This window comes from Xyrauchen texanus, chromosome 20 (genome assembly GCF_025860055.1).
Source record: "Xyrauchen texanus isolate HMW12.3.18 chromosome 20, RBS_HiC_50CHRs, whole genome shotgun sequence".
Classification (NCBI taxonomy): domain Eukaryota; kingdom Metazoa; phylum Chordata; class Actinopteri; order Cypriniformes; family Catostomidae; genus Xyrauchen; species Xyrauchen texanus.
The window spans coordinates 7,406,186-7,425,226 of NC_068295.1; the positions used below are offsets into that span (position 1 = coordinate 7,406,186).

Here is a 19,041-nt window from a genome sequence, read left to right on the forward strand (position 1 = left end):
AGCGAGCCGGCGCCCATGCCCGCCCGCGACCAGCGAGCCAGCGCCCCTGCCTGCCCGCGGCCGGTGAGCCAGCGCCCATGTCTGCCACGGTCAGCGAGCCAGCGCCTGTAGCCTCGACCCCCTGAGCCAGCGCCTGTAGCCTCGACCGTCCCCATGGCCACGTCCCCTGTTGGCGAAGGCGTAGAGAAGGAAGAGGGCCCCTTCTCCCCAGTCTCGTCTGGTGCTCAAGACCTCAGCTCCGCCCTCAGAGTCTCCCACGGCTCTGCAGACCTCTGCTCCGCCCTCAGAGTCTCCCACGGCTCTGCAGACCTCTGCTCCGCCCTCAGAGTCTCCCACGGCTCTGCAGACCTCTGCTCCGCCCTCAGAGTCTCCCACGGCTCTGCAGACCTCTGCTCCGCCCTCAGAGTCTCCCACGGCTCTGCCGGGTTCTGCTCCGCCCTCAGAGTCTCCCACGGCTCTGCCGGGTTCTGCTCTCAGCCCCTCTGAGCCCTCCCGGGCTCCGCCTCCACCGAGTCTCCAAGGGCCCCTCACGAGCCTCCTAGGGCTCCTCCTCACGAGCCTCCCAGAGCTCTACCCCTCAAGTCCCTCAGGGCTCCACCCCTCAAGCCTCTCACGGCTCGCCTCTCGAGTCTCTCAGGGCTCCATCCCTCGAGTCTTTCATGGCTCCACCCCTCAAGCCTCTCACGGCTCGCCTCTCGAGTCTCTCAAGGCTCCATCCCTCGAGTCTTTCATGGCTCCACCCCTCAAGCCTCTCACGGCTCAGCCTCTCGAGTCTCTCAAGGCTCCATCCCTCGAGTCTTTCATGGCTCCACCCCTCAAGCCTCTCACGGCCGCCTCTCGAGTCTCTCAGGGCTCCATCCCTCAAGCCTCTCACGGCTTCGCCTCTCGAGTCTCTCAGGGCTACATCCCTCGAGTCTTTCATGGCTCCACCCCTCAAGCCTCTCACGGCTTCGCCTCTCGAGTCTTTCAGGGCTCCATCCCTCGAGTCTTTCATGGCTCCACCCCTCAAGCCTCTCACGGCTTCGCCTCTCGAGTCTCTCAGGGCTCCTCCGCCTCTCAGGGCGTCCCCTCTCGAGTCTTTCATGGCTCCATCCCTCGAGTCTTTCATGGCTCCACCCCTCAAGCCTCTCACGGCTTCGCCTCTCGAGTCTCTCAAGGCTCCATCCCTCGAGTCTTTCATGGCTCCACCCCTCAAGCCTCTCACGGCTTCACCTCTCGAGTCTCTCAAGGCTCCATCCCTCGAGTCTTTCATGGCTCCACCCCTCAAGCCTCTCACGGCTTCGCCTCTCGAGTCTCTCAAGGCTCCATCCCTCGAGTCTTTCATGGCTCCACCCCTCAAGCCTCTCACGGCTCGCCTCTCGAGTCTCTCAGGGCTCCATCCCTCGAGTCTTTCATGGCTCCACCCCTCAAGCCTCTCACGGCTCGCCTCTCGAGTCTCTCAGGGCTCCATCCCTCAAGCCTCTCACGGCCGCCTCTCGAGTCTCTCAGGGCTCCATCCCTCAAGCCTCTCACGGCCGCCTCTCGAGTCTCTCAGGGCTCCATCCCTCGAGTCTTTCATGGCTCCACCCCTCAAGCCTCTCACGGCTCGCCTCTCGAGTCTTTCAGGGCTCCATCCCTCGAGTCTTTCATGGCTCCACCCCTCAAGCCTCTCAGGGCGTCCCCTCTCGAAGTCTTTCATGGCTCCATCCCTCGAGTCTTTCATGGCTCCACCCCTCAAGCCTCTCACGGCTCGCCTCTCGAGTCTCTCAAGGCTCCATCCCTCGAGTCTTTCATGGCTCCACCCCTCAAGCCTCTCACGGCTCGCCTCTCGAGTCTCTCAAGGCTCCATCCCTCGAGTCTTTCATGGCTCCACCCCTCAAGCCTCTCACGGCCGCCTCTCGAGTCTCTCAAGGCTCCATCCCTCGAGTCTTTCATGGCTCCACCCCTCAAGCCTCTCACGGCTCGCCTCTCGAGTCTCTCAGGGCTCCATCCCTCGAGTCTTTCATGGCTCCACCCCTCAAGCCTCTCACGGCCGCCTCTCGAGTCTCTCAGGGCTCCATCCCTCAAGCCTCTCACGGCTCGCCTCTCGAGTCTCTCAGGGCTCCATCCCTCGAGTCTTTCATGGCTCCACCCCTCAAGCCTCTCACGGCCTGCCTCTCGAGTCTTTCAGGGCTCCATCCCTCGAGTCTTTCATGGCTCCACCCCTCAAGCCTCTCACGGCTTCGCCTCTCGAGTCTCTCAGGGCTCCTCCGCCTCTCAGGGCGTCCCCTCTCGAGTCTTTCATGGCTCCACCCCTCAAGCCTCTCACGGCTTCGCCTCTCGAGTCTCTCAGGGCTCCTCCGCCTCTCAGGGCGTCCCCTCTCGAGTCTTTCATGGCTCCACCCCCTCAAGCCTCTCAGGGCTCCGCCTCTCGAGTCTCTCAGGGCTCCTCCGCCTCTCAGGGCTCCGCCCCTCGAGTCTCTCAGGGCTCCTCCCCTCTCAAGCCTCTCAGGGCTCCCCCTCTCAGAGTCTCTTCAGGGCTCCCCCTCAAGCCTCTCGAGCCTCCCAGGGCTCGGCCACTAGAGGCTCCTATGGCTCTGCCTCCCGAGCCTCCTACGGCTCCCCCTCCAGAGCCTCCTACGGCTCCACCTCCCGAGCCTCTCATGGCTCTGCTCCCAAAGACTCCAGAGCTTCCTAGGGCTCCGCCTCTTGAGCCTTCCACGGCTCCACCACCCGAGCCTCCTACAGCTCTGCTCCCTAAGACTCCAGAGCCTTCTAGAGATTCACCTCTCGAGCCTCCTACGGCTCCGCCTCTCGAGCCTTCCACGGCTCCACCACCCGAGCCTCCCTACGGCTCTGCTCCCTAAGACTCCAGAGCCTTCTAGAGATTCGCCTCTGGAGCCTCCTGCTGGCTCCGCCTCTAAAGCCTCCCTTGGCTCCACCTCCAGAGCCTTCCAGGGCTTCACCTCTGGAGCCTCCTACGGCGCCACCTCCCCGGCTCTGCCTCCAGAGCCTACCAGGGCTTCACTCCTGGAGCCTTCTACAGCGCCACCTCCCACGGCATCACCTCCCCGGCTCTGCCTCCAGAGCCTACCAGGGCTTCACTCCTGGAGCCTTCTACAGCGCCACCTCCCACGGCGTCACCTCCCTCGGCTCTGCCTCCAGAGCCTTCCAGGGCTTCACCTCTGGAGCCTCCTACGGCGCCACCTCCATGGGCTCCACTTCCTGAGCCTTCCAGGCCTTAGCCCCTAAAGCCTCCTTCGGCTCCACCTCCAGAGCCCACCAGGGCCTCGCCCCTGGGGCCTCCTGCGACTCCACCTCCCTCGGCTCCGTCTCCTGAGCCTCCCTCGGCGCCGCCTCTTCTGTCTCTCAATTCCCGCCTGCCGAGTCTCTCACGGCTCCGCCTTCCAAGGCTCAGTCTCCCAAGTCCTCCACGACTCCGCCTTTCACGGCTCCGCCCCTGAAACCTTTCCTCACTGGGTCTTGCCTGCTCCCCTTGTTACCGTTCCTCTACCTGTCCTGTGGCCTCTTCCCTGGCCTCTGGACCCTATTCCTGTCCGGTGGTCACCTTCCAGACCCCGGACCCAGTCCCTGTCCTCCAGTCGCCTTCCAGACCTCCTGACCCAGTCTCTGCCCTATGGCTGCCCCCTAGACCTCCCGACCACCCGCCTGTCCACTATGTTCCCCCTGACCTTGCCTTGAACTGCCCGTTGACCCCCATGGACTGTTTCATTCCCCTTTTGTGCCTTCTGTCCCCTCGAGCTCACACGCTCGTTCTGTCCCCTCGAGCTCACACGCTCGTTCTGTCCCCTCGAGCTCACACGCTCGTTCTGTCCCCTCGAGCTCACACGCTCGTTCTGTTCCCTCGAGCTACGCAACCCAGCGTGGCCGTCAGGAGCCGTCCTATTCAGAGGGGGGAGTACTGTCACGAACCCCGCTCCTCTGCCCCATCTCCGCTTCCTCGAGCACGCACCCATACACTCCGCGAGCATGCTCGCTTCCGCTTCCTCGCTCCGCCCCTTGAGCTCGTGCGCTCTGTTTCCTCCCTCACGAGCTCACACGCTCGTTCTGCTATTACGAGCTCTCGCTCAGTAAACTCTCTCCCTCTCTGACTCATGCTCTCGTCTCACTCGCTGCAGCCTGAACATTATGACCACCTGCACTCACGCGCTTCTCAATCACCCCTTTATTATGTACACCTGCACTCGTCCCATCACCTAGTTATTCGTTTCACCTGCACCGCTCGTTTGTTCCCCTATATATATCACAACCCTTTCGTTTCACTCGGGTTGGTTATTGTATGTATTTAGTTCCCGTATCGTTGCCCTGCTAGTCTCGTCTAGTTTTGACCTCCCTACTGTTTTACCTCTTAGCTTGCCAACTTGTTCCCCTGTCTCCGTTCCCACTTGTCCCTAGTTGTTAACTGTTTTCCCGTCCTCGACCCTCTTGTTATTGTTATCTTGATTCCCCGGCTTTTGACCTCACGCTTCCCACGACTACTCTTCATTGGATTTGCCCCCTTGTTTGTACGTTTGTCTGGACTGCTTTTTTATTTAATAAAGCGGTTTTCAACCAACATTGTGACTGTCTCATCTTGTGTGTGTGTGACCGGGTTACATTGTGCTATTTGTCTGTACTAGCCTCAGAACAGTTCAAAATGCACCTTATTTTCATTCTAACTCCATATACAGTCGCTGAAAGCAAATTTTCCAGCTTTTGGATACATCCATTGATTATCAATGTGATAATGCACAGTGAATATAGGAAATTTCATGGAAAATTGGCTTATAGTCCACATGCATGGTCATTGTGTTTAACAGCATGCTGTTTCGCGATAAATCTGTGAACATTTTTAAATGGCATATCGAATGAAACTAAACTACTCTTTTGACTCAAACAGATTTTAATGTAAAAGCTGAATGAGATTTCTAACCAGATGTAGTTATGTGGCCGTTTCTCCCAAAGACAAACTCAATTGAGATCGGCACCATGTTGTTTTGTATCATGACTCGGTGCGTTGAAAGTTTAACCCTTTAATGACAGCCTGGAATCTCCTGAACTGAGATCAGTCCAATTAAATAAAATCAAATTATACATAGCCTATAGCGAAGCCAAAATGTAATGTCCACGCATGCGGATGCGGGGTCTCAGGAGGTTCAGCTTAATTTTGAACAATGTATCTATTGTTTTATCATTTAAAAAATAGCAAACTTCTTATAAATTAATCTGTCTTTGAAATAAATACCATTTGAGATCAAAATAATGTTTTGTTACATTTTGTGAACACAGCTGTTTCTGTTTCACACAGTTTTTGATATTGAGTTTGTCTTTAAAAATAACCCAGCTGTGCTGTGTGCCAGCAGTCCTGAGTTAAATTACACTAAGCAAAATCATATGTAGGTATGTATATGGCAGTTAAAGTGGGTTTTTTCTTCATTTAGACATACTTTAAACCTCAGAGTTATTTTTTCTACCATTTGATGTCATTTCACAGTCACTGCACTAATATGGAAGTTGAAAGGGAAGTGTCGTGGTGGACCAGCCTGAGATATACGATGTTGCATCCATTAAAAATGTCCTGTCCTCTAGGAGGGTCCTCGTACTAACACTGTGTTCTTAATCTTTCTGAGCACATTCACTAATGTATTCTGTCCACTCTCTTTGCCATCTAAGCTGTAGGATATCTCATTGTCACACGGAACTGGGTGAAGGTTGAATTTTCAGTGTCAGAAAAGTCAATAGAGATCAATAAGAGCTCAAAGTGGGTTCCATGAAGGGCCAACATTGGTTACAAATTATATTGTCAATCAATATTACTTATACAAGTTGTGGAAAAGTAACTTGTTTTGGAACATTAAGACAAACGTCAGTTTATGCTGCTTTACTGCTGCAACAATAAAGAAATCCTTGTAATGTACAGTCTATAAGAAGAGAAAAGGGACATGGCTGTATATTCGGCATATTAGAGTCATCTCAAATTGGCTTCAACTTCATTCTTAAACGTCACCTTGGAAGAGTCACAAGAAGGGTCAAAGCGGCCTAACTTGAATGGCATTGATTTCTGGTACACCACTGCATTTGGAGGTAATGTCCAGAGGATGAGTGTCATTGGTAGCGATGATGAATACGATGGAGGACGAGCTGAAGGTCACCCTCTTTTTGGGCCGGCCAGATTGTCTCTGTGACATTACAATGGGGCGTACAGGATGTTCGATGCGTGCCATGGGGCGGTCCTTAATGCTGAGCTGTAGACTGGGAAGGCAGGAACACAGCAACTGCAACATGCACCTGCGAAACTGACCAATCAGAGAGAGACAGACAGGAAATAGGTTCAATAAAACTCACTGACATACATTCAGCAAGCTTTGAAATTCACGGAAAGATAATTGAAGAGTGCTGCCAACTGTAGTGTCATTACATTTAATTCAGATCTCAATTTCTCAGCTTATTTGTAACAGTTAATGTAGAATCCCCTATATTTATGAAGTTTATAGCCTGGATGGACGAGAAACCCCTTAATCTAGAAAAACCCTGAGTGTCATTACCCTTACAATTATGACTAAGGATTTTCTTAACTTAAAGGGCACCTATTATGGAATTTTGAAAATTACCTTTCATGTAGTGTGTAACATAGATTTAAGTGAACAAAAACATCCTGCAAAGTTTTATATATGAAAGTTCACCGTAAAAAAAGTTATTATCTCTCAAAAGTAGGAGTCGACTCTGAGTCAATGTAATGAATAGTTTTTCCAACGAGTCATTTTCCTTTTCGTTGTGACGTCAAGACACCAGGGAAAACTTGAAAACATCATGTCGACAACAAGACGCTGTGTTCTGAAGTGCATATCAAAAGCGACCTTTTTTTCACTGCCCAGGGACGAGCATGTGAAGAATCAGTGGCTAGAGTTTATATTTACAACTATATCACACAAGTATAGCCCGAACCTTGTGCTGTGTTCGCGTCTATTGTATTTTAATGACGATTGCTTTACGAACATGAATGCTTTCAAGTGTGGATTCGCGAGCCAGTTGATACTGAAGGAAGGTTCAGTACCAAGTTTATTTGGATCAGCTTCCTCCTCCGAATCACAACCTTTAGTATTATTAATAATTGTTGCTTTTATGTGTTTTTTAGCATGCTTAATAAGTATTTGTGTGTGTTGTGTAAGTTACGCTCAGCGCAGCTTCTAAGTCTCCAATGTAATTTTTTTGGAAATATGTGAAATGTTTGTCGATGTTATTGGAGTTGTCATAAAGAATAGAGCAATAACTTGTAGTAATGCAGTGCTTTACCAATATGTTTATGCGTTGGGCTAACGCAAACAATAACTGATTGGGTGTTTACCACCGAACTTTGGGCTATGATCGCTAACATAAATCAACTCAAATTCCTTCTCTGATTTTGATTTTTTTACTACAAAGCGGTGATGGGCGTTCCGTTTCCGACAATCTCTGCACAGAGTATACCAATCACAACTGACTGGGTCATCTGACCAATCACCGCAGATTAGCGTCACGCAAAGGAGGGGTTTGGAAAAATGAGTCGTTGAACGAATGAGCAAATCAGGTAAACATAAATGCATATTATAAGACAACAAAAGTGTTTTTTGTCATTGCATGCATGTAAAACTGTTGTTGGGGACTCCCAAAACAATATTAGGAACATTTTAAATGCCATAATAGGTGCCTTTAATGGACTTCTTGCTACTGGGCTCTGCCCCTATGATATAATCAATACCCTCCTTATATGCCCCTCCTTAGCAATCAGAAATAAGTGACCCATTCCTGACCTTTCGGCTCATGAAGGCGTAGATGACGGGATTGTAAGCAGTGCTGGATTTGGCAAAGAAAGAGGGAATGATGGCGACTGTGGGGGAGACGACACTCTTCCTGCCAAAAGCCTCCAGCATAGAGACCACAGCATAGGGTGTCCAGCACACCAGGAAACAGGAGATCATCGTCAGGAACATAACTGCCACTTTCTTCTCATACCGCAGAATTTTAATTGTCTGGACGGTCTGCAGATCCTGAATAGAGCGCAGCTATATGGGAGAACAGAGGACATTCTGTATATAAACATTTTACTTTTTGAACAATAAACCCTCCACAGAACCTTACAGAATAGAACCGAATTTTGTTTCTGGTCCAAAACCTAGTGAGCTGCCTTGCTGTTTGCTATCTACATTGAAATGCTGTATCCACAAAGGATACAGCTGCCTTAAACTGTGGCCACGGCAGTGGCGGAGCTAGGGGGAGGCCAGGGTGGCTGTGGCCACCATGGACCGAAGCCTGGCCACCCCATTGGCCACCCCACTCGCAATTGCTGTTTTAGTCATTATTTTTTGTCATTTTTGGCACAATTTTGTTCTTTAGAGGTGAAATAATCTCTGTGCAAATGTACAAACTTAACATGTGTGCACACCAAGGTCGCCAAACTTCTCCGTCCTGGGTGTCATTGTATGTTTTCATGAAGTGCCCTTTTCAAAAGCAGAATGCCCTAAAAAACTCACTGATTCATTCATTTAATATAACAGAGAACACATCTGTTCAAGGACAGCTGTAAAATTATCTAAGTCTGACTAAGCATCTCTCAGTGTGCTGGACATTGTGTTAAAAAACAAAAACTGGGACACCACTTGGGGGCACAAAGCTTTTGCTTTGTTGAAGTGCTCATATGTTAATCTGAAGATTGTAAACACACTGTAACAGTCATTCTTATTTTTTACAGTCATTTTTCCCTGTGTGCTTCATCAGTTAAAATTGTCATTTGCTGCTGACATACACTAAAACACTTGATTCGTTGATTCATTCAAGTATTTTCTGAATTATTCATGCATTTATTGATTCGCTGATTCGTTAATGCGTTTATTCAGGCTGGCTCTATTCAGATCAAAATACTAGCATACTTGCTGCAGCATCCCCTAGTGCCGAGATAATGATTGTTCTGGGGGGTTGTGAGAGAGAAATGAGTGAAAGATTTTGAGAAAGAATTGTTTGTTAGCTTCGTGTAGCCTGTTACCTGTTGTGCAGTCAAGAATAAATTATATTTTTCTGAATAAAAGAATAAATCTCACTACTGCTCACGTTCATAAACAATGATTGTTACAGTATTATAGCATAGCATATGTTAAATTACGGTGACATTATGCATGGAATAACAATTTTGTTTTTTACAACGTTAAAAATCAGTTTTGAGAACAGCCACTACTACTCAGTGTATCAAAGTATTCCATCCCAGATGTGTGACTATTTCTTCTGTAGAACACAAACAAATATTTTTAGTGCAAGTGAATGGTGGCCAGAATATTGAATCTCCATAAGCACTTTAAGGAAGCATAAAAGTAATCAACATGACTCCAGTGGTATAATCCTTCTTCAGAATAAGTCTTCAGATGTAATATGATAGGTATGGTGAAAAGCAAATAAATATTTAAGTCCTTTTTAACCATAAAGCTCCACTTTCACTTCCACAAACTTCTTTTGTTTGTTTGGGAAATTCGCATTCTTCATGCATATCACCACCTACTGGTCGGGGTTGGTCAAAGGTGGAGATCTTTAGTAAAAAAAGGACTAAAATGTTGATGTGTTTCACATCCACACCTATCATATCGCTTCAGAAGGCACAAATGTAACCACTGGAGTCTTATGGATTACTTTTATGCTGCCTTTATTTCCTTTATGGACCTTCTCAGTTCTGGTCATCATTCACTTGCATTGTATGGACCTACAGAGCTTAAATATTCTTCTAAATTCTTCATTTGTGTTTTGCAGAAGAAGGAAATTCATCCACATCTGGGATGGCCTGAGGATGAGTAAATGATGAGAGAATTTTCATTTTTCCCTATCCCTTTAATTAAAGTCTATTTGTCTGTGCCAATATTATGTGTGGCCCTTAAAAACTCATGCACATGCAAAAATGCACCTCCCACTACAGCACCCCAACTTAAATCATCTTCTCACATCCCTGGCTTATACTGTATTCATTCTGGTTCAATGGAAGGTCTTGCTGAGGGCATTTCATTGGATATAATGGTCTGTACAGTGTAGTCTGCACATTTAGTCAAATATAATAGGTTATCCAGTAGGTATACCATGCATACAAAAAAAACAATATTGTGCATAGTATATATATAGATGAAACAGTAAGACAAGCATGTTAGTATGCACATGTTTGTATGGATAATAATGATTTGTACAACATAGTAAAGTCATTAATGTTGCATACAAATCAAGTACACTAACTGTGCAGTTAAAAAAATGTCAGAGCACTTTGCACATGTTCGATTTGCAATCACAGAAAAGGAAGAAACACTGAATGAAAAAAGGAGTGCGGACAAGGATGTAGATTCCAGGGGTGGGTGGGGGAGGTACATTTACATTTATGCATTTGGCAGACGCTTTTATCCAAAGCGACTTACAGAGCACTTATTACAGGGACAATACCCCTGGAGCAACCTGGAGTTAAGTGCCTTGCTCAAGGACACAATGTTGGTGGCTGTGGGGTTTGAACCAGTGTCCTTCTGATTACCAGATTACCATTTATGTGCTTAGACCACTACACCACCACCACTCCAGGTAACTACCCAATAATCAAAACAAGCAAGTACCCCCCCCAGCCCAACCCCACCCCATTATTTATACCATGATTAATGGAAACATGGGTAAATGCTTCTTGCTGCATTATTTTTTATGTTTTGGTAACAATAGTGGCAGAAATTGCACACGTCACCTTCACCAAGTGTATATTTACTATCCTTGAGCACCACTACACTACAGTAGCTGCTCAACCTTAAGATTAATGATCATAATCACAGGCAGAGCATTTTTATAGCAGTTATATCACCGTTCTGGGATAATATCCCAACAGCCCCGCTCTCCCCCACCTGGCTGACACACTTGATAAGATCTGATGCACAGGAACTGTGCTGATGAAAACGGCAAGATATTTATGTATACAATCAATGTCTCCTTATGTAAAGAAGGCACCTTCAGACAATAAAGTCTCAGTTGAAATGCTTTTTATATAGCAGAGCACCGACACTCTTTAATCACAGCAGCTTTACAGTGTGTTTATGCAAGAACAAGAGAGAATGATGAAGGTCTAAGAAGTCAGAAAGAAAGAAACTGTGAGGTGCAACATGAAAATCATGGATCAGAACTGATGACCATTATGAAGAAAAGCATTTTATAAATCGAATGATACAATCAGGCCAAAAAATGCACTTGATGCTTTTCTTTGAAAAAGATTATGTACAGTGTTCAAGGAAGAGTTCGTCCCAAAACGCTAATTCTCTCATCATTTACTATTCCTTTAAATTATAATAAAAAAAAAATAAAAAAAGCAATAGTGATCTGATCATGGTCTAGATCAACCTTCAACCTGGAAATTGTACACTTATGATATGAACTGAAAATAAAAATGTTTGCAGTTCTTAGGAAGTCCTGAAAAGTAGAATTGTCTTGATTTGACACTTTTTATACAATTATTATTAAGGGGAAGTTAGATTCTTGTGAATGGGTCCTTTCAACATTCACCATAGAATAAGCAAAATGTTTTCAAAATTTCAATCTTGACAATCTTAAAAGGTACCATAATATATCTTATAATAACATCTTATTTTTACTAGTAAAATATCCCATTTCTGGGTTTTTCAAATTTGTCAAAATCTTTCAAAAGCTATGGCCACTTCTGCAGCACACCAATCACGTTAGGGCATCTAGTAGGAACGACCATTATGCCAAACATTACAGCAATTTAATATCGCTGTCAGTTTGAATGGGACATCAAAACACTGTCTATGTAAGCACCTCACTTGGTTTTTAAATAGAGCTATAAATAGAGTGTTTATAGCTCATCAGGTAGGTATAATTGATGCACCCAGACAAAGCCAGCAAAAATACATTAAAATGACTATTATTACAATATGAATATTGTTTTTAGATACAGAATGGCACCCATAATTGAAAGAAAATCGTGCAACACTTTTAAAAGAAAATTGCTTTACCATTCTCACTGTGTACAAGATGTTCCCAAAACAGTAGGCTATGATGCCCACAGGGACAAAGAAGCATCCAAGCAGGAAGAAGAGAATGAAGGAAGCATCATTGGGATCTTTGGAAGCCCAGTCGAGAGAGCAGCCTAACTGATGCACTTCCAGCGTGTAGCGGTTCCACCCCAGGAGAGGAGCACCAGTCCAGGCCAGAGAGTACAACCAGATGTGTGTGATGGCCCTCCAGGCCCAGGGGAAGTCAACGACCTTGGCATGAACCACACGGATGTAGCGCTCATAAGCCAGGCCAGAAAGAGTCATGATGGACACGATACCTTAAAGGACAAAGAAGAGAAAGATATGAAGATATTTAATGTAAAACCTTAAAAGGGTGTGTTTTAAATTACAGTCTGTATTCAGTGCTGTGTAAGCAAGCGGCGCCCTCTAGCAGTCTGGATAGCATTACCCATTATACCACTCTTAATACAGAAGCTAAAACTTCTAAAACTTCACAACTAATGTTGTGGTTGACATTTTTTGTGGAAATGCCCAATATATGCATAGTATGAATTTGTACTGTTTGCTCATATACAGTTCTGTTGTATTGAATGGCAAAAATGTCAGTGCAAATTTTTTTTAGACGTTTTTAGAAACGGTTTTCATATCAATCATCATGTTATCATATTTAGCTCACCCAGATCCAATCCATGTTCAGTGGAAATGATTTATTGTTAGAACAGTAAAAACAACAACAAAAAAAGATTTTGTACCACTTTCTACAATATTAAAGCATAAGTCCTAAGCAAAACAGGAATTGGTATTGGTATTGTCCTGTAGTTTTTTGTTAAAATCTGTATCAGCCAAATTCAGATTTCATATCAGTAAATCCCTACATATTATTAATTGCAATTAAATTTAAGGAACTCTAACAATTACAACCATGATGCATAAATAATCAGTAATTTAAATAATAAAATATTTTTTCACATTATAGAGGGGGTGTGATTAATTGTCATTAAAAGAATGTCACAATGCATAACATTTTTACAATTGAAGTGAGTAATTTCTGCCACTAGGTAACCAAACGAAATTGCGAAATTGATTACTGTTTTCAAACAGGATTTCCAACCACTCCTCCCGTCAGCCATTGGTTGAACAAGCGGATAGTCCCACCCCAAACTCCCGCTATTGTTTGAGGCAATGTTACTATGTCTGGTTGGGTTTTTTCTTTAATAATATTGCATAAAATATAGTTTGTATTTAAAAAAATTTGGTATGAGGTACAGTATGACAGGTTCTTGACAGGATTCAAGAGATTTACACATCTATGACAGTAAGCCACTGTGATATGCTTTCTTTCTATCTTTTTTCCCCCCTCCACTGTGCTTCTAGAAGTAAATAACTGTCTCTCTGAATGCAACTGCAGTATCTCTGCAGGCCAGACATACATGTACATATTCACCCAATTACCCAGATGTTCACATTCCTCCCTGACAGAGATAGGCCGATGGGGATGCTGCACTCAGCTGTCAGATGTATTCACTCATACCTCTTTTTACCACTCATAGAACCAGTTTATGTAATGTTTTTTTGTGTGTGTGTTTTACCCAAAAGATCGGAATGAGAATATTATAGAGAACAGAATGATAAAAATAGTTGTTTGAATAAAACTATGCCATAACTTATATAGAGTTTAGCTAGATCACTATGCAATGTTTATTCCAAGCATAATTGGATGGAATATGAGGGAATATGAAGCGGTATTACTCACTAAGCTGAATATCATTATAACTGCAGTTTTTATTAAGGACAAAAAATGGAGGACATAGACCCAAATGCCTCCACAAACAACTGTTCAAGCCAAAGCATGAAAGGCAGCCAATTTCACATCCTTAAATACTGCAATACTATGTGATGTTAGTCTTTTGATTCCTGATTATATCACGTGTGACCTTAGGACAGCAGGTGTGTAAAATTAGTGACCATCATTAATGTGTTTATAGTGCTCTCAATCTTACAAATGCTTTGTTATTCTGCTGGTTATTTCTGGTCCATTAAAGTGTCATTATCTGCCTCTATTCGAGATTATCTTTACCCACACCAGATACATTTTTTTTTCTTCTTCAATTAATGTGCCATGGTTGTTTACACTCGCTTGGGGTTGTTTTCTTTCTTTGCCCTTTGTTGTAAATGATTATTCCAATCAAATGAGGATGTATAGATGAGAAATTACAGTCTGTGAAACTTTGGCTGTCTGATATAACTGATTAGATAAGGAAACCATAAACCATCAAATGTGCTCTCTTTTGTGTTGCTATAGAAAACAGATTCTTAAGAACTTCATGCTCTTCCGACCTCATTTGACTTGGAAAGACTAAGCACTACAACAACTCACAGATCGGGTAACCAGCTGGACCACATTTTTACACATACCTTTACCAACTAAAATATTATTGTTACTCCTTTACATGTCTCTGATCACTACTTTGTTAAACTCAACATGACTATCCAATCTTCATTAAAACAGACTCAGCCTTTGGTTTCCTTTCGACATAACCTCCATTCTCTTTCACCCTCACACTTTTTCACTGCTGTCTCTACCTGTCTTCCCACACAAAATGTATAATCCACCCTGGATGTAAACACTGCCACAAATACAGTAAGCTCTACAGCATCTGTACTCTCTCCTCAAGGTCAGCACGTACTACATCACCCAGCCCCAGGCTCTCTGACATCCTTCGTGAACATCGGACTGACCTCAGGGCAGCTGAGAGGAGATGGTGGAAATCTAATGATCCAGCAGATCTTGGTAAGTATCAGCTTCTGCTTGCAACTTTCTCAGATAACATTAAATCTGCAAAAACTTCCTATTACCAGATCAAGATCAACAGCACCACAGACACTCGCAGTTTGTTTAGAACATTCAACACACTTCTCTGCCCTCCCCCTCCAACACCTGACACATCACTAACAGCAGAGATCTTTGCCACATTTTTTACTAATAACATTACAACCATCAGCAATACATGCTCAGCACCACACCCTGTCAAACATCCGTCTCCAGTATGCAACTCTTTGTCTCTATGTTCTCTCCTCTGACTGACACTGAGGTCTCTAAACTTCTCCACCTGTTCCCTTGACCCCATTCCTTCTCACCTTCTCCAGGCCATCTCTCCATCCATCCTACCTGGACTCACACACATAATTAACACATCTCTACTTACAGGCGCTTTTACCACTACATTTAAGCAGGCTTGAGAAACCCTGCGGCTGAAAAAACCTGCACTTAACCCAACACAAATAGAAAACTTCAAACCAGTTTCTCTCATCCCATTCATGGCAAAAACACTTGAAAGGGCAGCTTTCATTCAAATCTCTGCCTATCTCTCACAGAACAAGCTGCTGGATGACAATCAGTAAGGCTTCAAAAGTGGACACTCCACCAAGACCGCCCTGCTGTCTGTCACTGAGATGCTGAGATGGCGAAAGCTGAATCCAGATCATCCATCCTGATTCTGCTGGACCTTTCAGCAGCCTTTGACACAGTCAACCATCAGATCTTACTCTCCACCCTCTCTACTCTGGGCATCACAGGAACTGTGCTTGACCGGTTCAACTCCTATCTCTCAGGCAAGTCCTTCAAGGTAGCCTGAAGAGGTGATATAGGTTTAATCACCCTGTCAACAGTTTGTGGTTTGTCCCTCCTCTGATCACTGTCAGTAGGTATTCACCACAAGCCTTGCCATTTCAGGGATGCTCTGACCCAGTAATTTGGGAATAACAAATTGGCCCTTGCCAATGTCACTCCGGTCTTTACAGATGCCCATTTCTCAGCCATTCAACACGTTAACTACGAGAACTGATTGTTCGCTTACCATCTAATCTAACCAGACCTTGACATGTGGCCTTGTTAGAAGATGATCAAATGTCACCTGTGAGTGGTCATAATGTTTTTGGCTCATCAGTGTAAATAGTATAGTAAAAAGAGATCTTAAATATTGATCTGTTTCTCATCCACAACTATTGTATCACTTCTGAAGATATTGGATTTAGCCACTGGAGTTTTATGGATTAATTTTATTCTGCCTTTATATGCCTTAAGGACCTTCGATGTTCTGTTCTGGACAATGTTATTTAATTTGATGTATATAGCACCTTTCAGCTATTAACACAAAGTGCTTTACAAAATATAAAATCAAAACCACACATAGTAAAACACAACACATTCATACACATCTGGGATGACATGAGGGTGAGTAACATTCCGTTTAAGCACGAGTCTCTAATTAACGCTAAATCACGTGAGCTAATTTCCTATAGGTAAAAATAAATAAATAAATCACTAATTAGATCTCTTTAATATCTCAGCTGTTTTTCTAAACACCAATTAGATTAAATTGAGACTTTAAATTTTCCTTCTGAGTAAATCTCTGAGACCTTTTGAATGAAAACATTTCCTTCCCAACGTCTCGTGCAGCAGCTCTGCGTTTTTTAGACGCTGCGTTTAGCTCTTCTGCGTTTTTTTGTTTGTTGCGTAATTCAATTTGAACTCCCCTCCAAAAGGGATGTTTTTAATTGTTTTTCTAGGTAAACATGCACCACACGAACGTCTTTAGCCGTTGCGCACGTCTCGCGCAGGAGCTCCGCGTTTTATAGACGGCGTGTCAAGTTAAAATAACTTTTAAAAACGCGTCTTTGAATGTGTACAAAGAACTAAAGACGGTACTGACCGAACAAACTGTTGCTGAATCCATCCCAAACACATGTGGTTGAATTAAAGATCCATCCTCTCTTTACGCACGAGACGAAGGTGAAATTAATCCCAATAACAGACACCAGCAGATCACTGACACTTATATTCAGTATTAACAAATTCGTTGGTGTTCTTAGTCTCTTGAATCTGTAGTAAAGAATAATGACAATGATGTTATTGCAGAAGCCCAGGACTCCGATGGATCCGATTGTGAATGCCAGGAGTTTATAAGTCTCATTGGCGAAAATATAGTTATACAAATAAGTTTCGTCAAACGTTTCATTAACAGAATTCATTTTCTTTCCAAGTGAATTTCCAGCATGTTGACTCCTGAAGCTCCTGATGTTCAGTGACGCGATTCACCAGCTCGTCCAGAATAAATAGGGCAGTCGAATAGTGATTTTAGTTCCCTATCGAGAGGTCTCTCCTATTGCGTAAGTAGCTTACGCTATGGGAAAACTCCGTTTCTCGAGAAATATTGAAGTCTTTATGTAAAACGCATTGCAGCTGCACAGCAGACAGTGATGAGCGAGGCAGCTCGGTCATTGGCTGTGCTGCGGCAACTGCTCGAACCAGTGACGGGGCGACTTAGAACGCGCGACCAATGGGGGCGCGTCCCGCATTCGCGCGCTCAGAGCCTGCTGAAATTAGCATATGAGGGCTATATAATGAACGTCCCGTCATGCCAGTTCTTTTAGATTTAATCTCCTTCAGCGAAGACCTTCTCTTCGCTGGATCCTCCGGATTTTTGGAGTCTTTCACCACCGTGGACAAGCTTACAGCGGGACTGCTGTGAGGACGCCTTACAGCAGGACTGCTGAGAGGACGCCGGCATCTTCAGCCGCCTTCTGCTACGCCATCCGGCGCTCATCGCACATCCTTTACTGAACAAGCGTTCACCCCCGCGATGCTTTTAAGAGTAAAAGAGTTATTTTCCAGGCGTTGCTTCAAATGCCTGCGCCTCGTGCAGAGGCGCTTTTTCCGATGGAGATCGGCACACCATCTGCACTCGCTGCCTGGGTCTGGACCACGCAGAAGCTGCACTCATTCAGGGCCTTGCCGAGCTGCGCACTCGCTTTGCCGTTTTCACCGCAAGCGAGCCGACTGCCCCCGTGCTGCCACCTCTATTCGAGTCGCGCAAGAAAAGCGCCGCTCACAGAGGCTGCCAGAGCACCCGACTCCGGTGATGTCACGCCGGCTCAGTCCCCGCGGGCATCACCGCTACCAGATGTCTCCCCGCCGCCGGTCCATTTCACGAGAGCGGACCTGCACCCCTCCAACAAAGCGGTGGGTCTCGTCTCGTTCGGCACATCAGGGGACGACGACGGAAAGGATGACAGCCTCTCTCTTGACGCTGCATACATGGACTCAGAGATCATCCGTATCCTGTCTCAGGCCGTGGAAGACCTCGGGCTCGACTGGTCTTCTCCGGAAGAACCAGCCCGCAGCCGGCTGGATGAGTGGTTCCTGCAGGGGCGCCGGCAGGCCCCACGACAGAGACCCTCTTCTTTCTTCCCTGAGGTGCACGACGAGCTCACAAAGTCGTGGAAAGCCCCGCACTCGGCTCGCCTAAAGGCTTCTTTCTCTTCTTCGCTCTCCTCAGTGGACGGCGCGAGAGAAAGAGGCTACGAGGCAACTCCGCCCCTAGAGGAGACTGTGGCCAACCATCTATGCCCATCCTCCACCGCTGGATGGAAGGCCAGAGCTTCTCACCCATCAAAGCCGTGCAGAACCACATCAGCTCTCACCGGTCGTGCATACGCCGCCGCCGGTCAAGCTGCGTCAGCGCTGCATTCGATGGCGGTTCTACAAGTGTTTCAGGCCAAACTTCTCCGCTCTATGGACGAGTCTGGACCTGAACCCGATGCTTTTAAGGACCTGCGCAGTGCTACGGACATAGCTCTGCGAGCCACAAAGGCCACCGCCCAATCCATTGGCCGGGCCATGGCTAATTTGATCGTTCTTGAGCGGCATCTGTGGCTAACGCTAACGGAGATGAAGGACGCGGATAAGGCACCCTTCCTTGACGCACCTGTCACTCCGAGCGGCCTGTTCGGACCTACGGTGAGAGATTTCACGGAGAGCTTCACTGAGGCGCGGAAGGATTCGCAAGCTATGCATCACTTCCTGCCTAAGCGCTCCAGCTCATCTCAAAAACCGCCCCAGCAGCAGCAGCGAGCCAGGGCAGAGCCGCCCGTCTCCCAGCCGAAGAGCAGACCTGAAATGGACGCCGACGCCGCTATGCTCCGCTGGTCGAAGAAAGCCGCAGGAGCAACGAGGCCCTAGACCCAGAATCACCCTGAATACAGAGCCTCGTAAGTCTTCCTAGCAGCAGGAAGA

The 19,041-nt window shown here is 46.0% G+C and overlaps 1 protein-coding gene across 1 annotated transcript; it reads right to left on the reverse strand.

Moving 5' to 3' along the window:
• Positions 1-5,648: 5,648 nt before the first annotated feature.
• LOC127661087 (opsin-3-like) lies at positions 5,649-16,997 on the reverse strand. The gene is made up of 4 exons (XM_052151648.1): positions 16,679-16,997; positions 11,964-12,283; positions 7,749-8,000; positions 5,649-6,254 (listed from the first exon to the last, which is right to left on the reverse strand). The coding sequence occupies exons 1-4, from the start codon at positions 16,995-16,997 to the stop codon at positions 5,988-5,990; spliced, it is 1,158 nt and encodes a 385-aa protein (XP_052007608.1). The 3' UTR covers positions 5,649-5,987.
• Positions 16,998-19,041: the final 2,044 nt, after the last annotated feature.

Bases quoted from the DNA above. Each gene is read 5' to 3' on its own strand.
- LOC127661087 (XM_052151648.1), bottom strand. From the start codon at position 16,997: ATGAATTCTGTTAATGAAACGTTTGACGAAACTTATTTGTATAACTAT. The intron at 12,284-16,678 runs GTCAGTACCGTC...TTGTCCTTTAAG, and splicing joins ATTCAGCAACAGTTTGTTCG to GTATCGTGTCCATCATGACT. The intron at 6,255-7,748 runs GTCAGGAATGGG...CTGATTGGTCAG, and splicing joins ACGCCTTCATGAGCCGAAAG to TTTCGCAGGTGCATGTTGCA.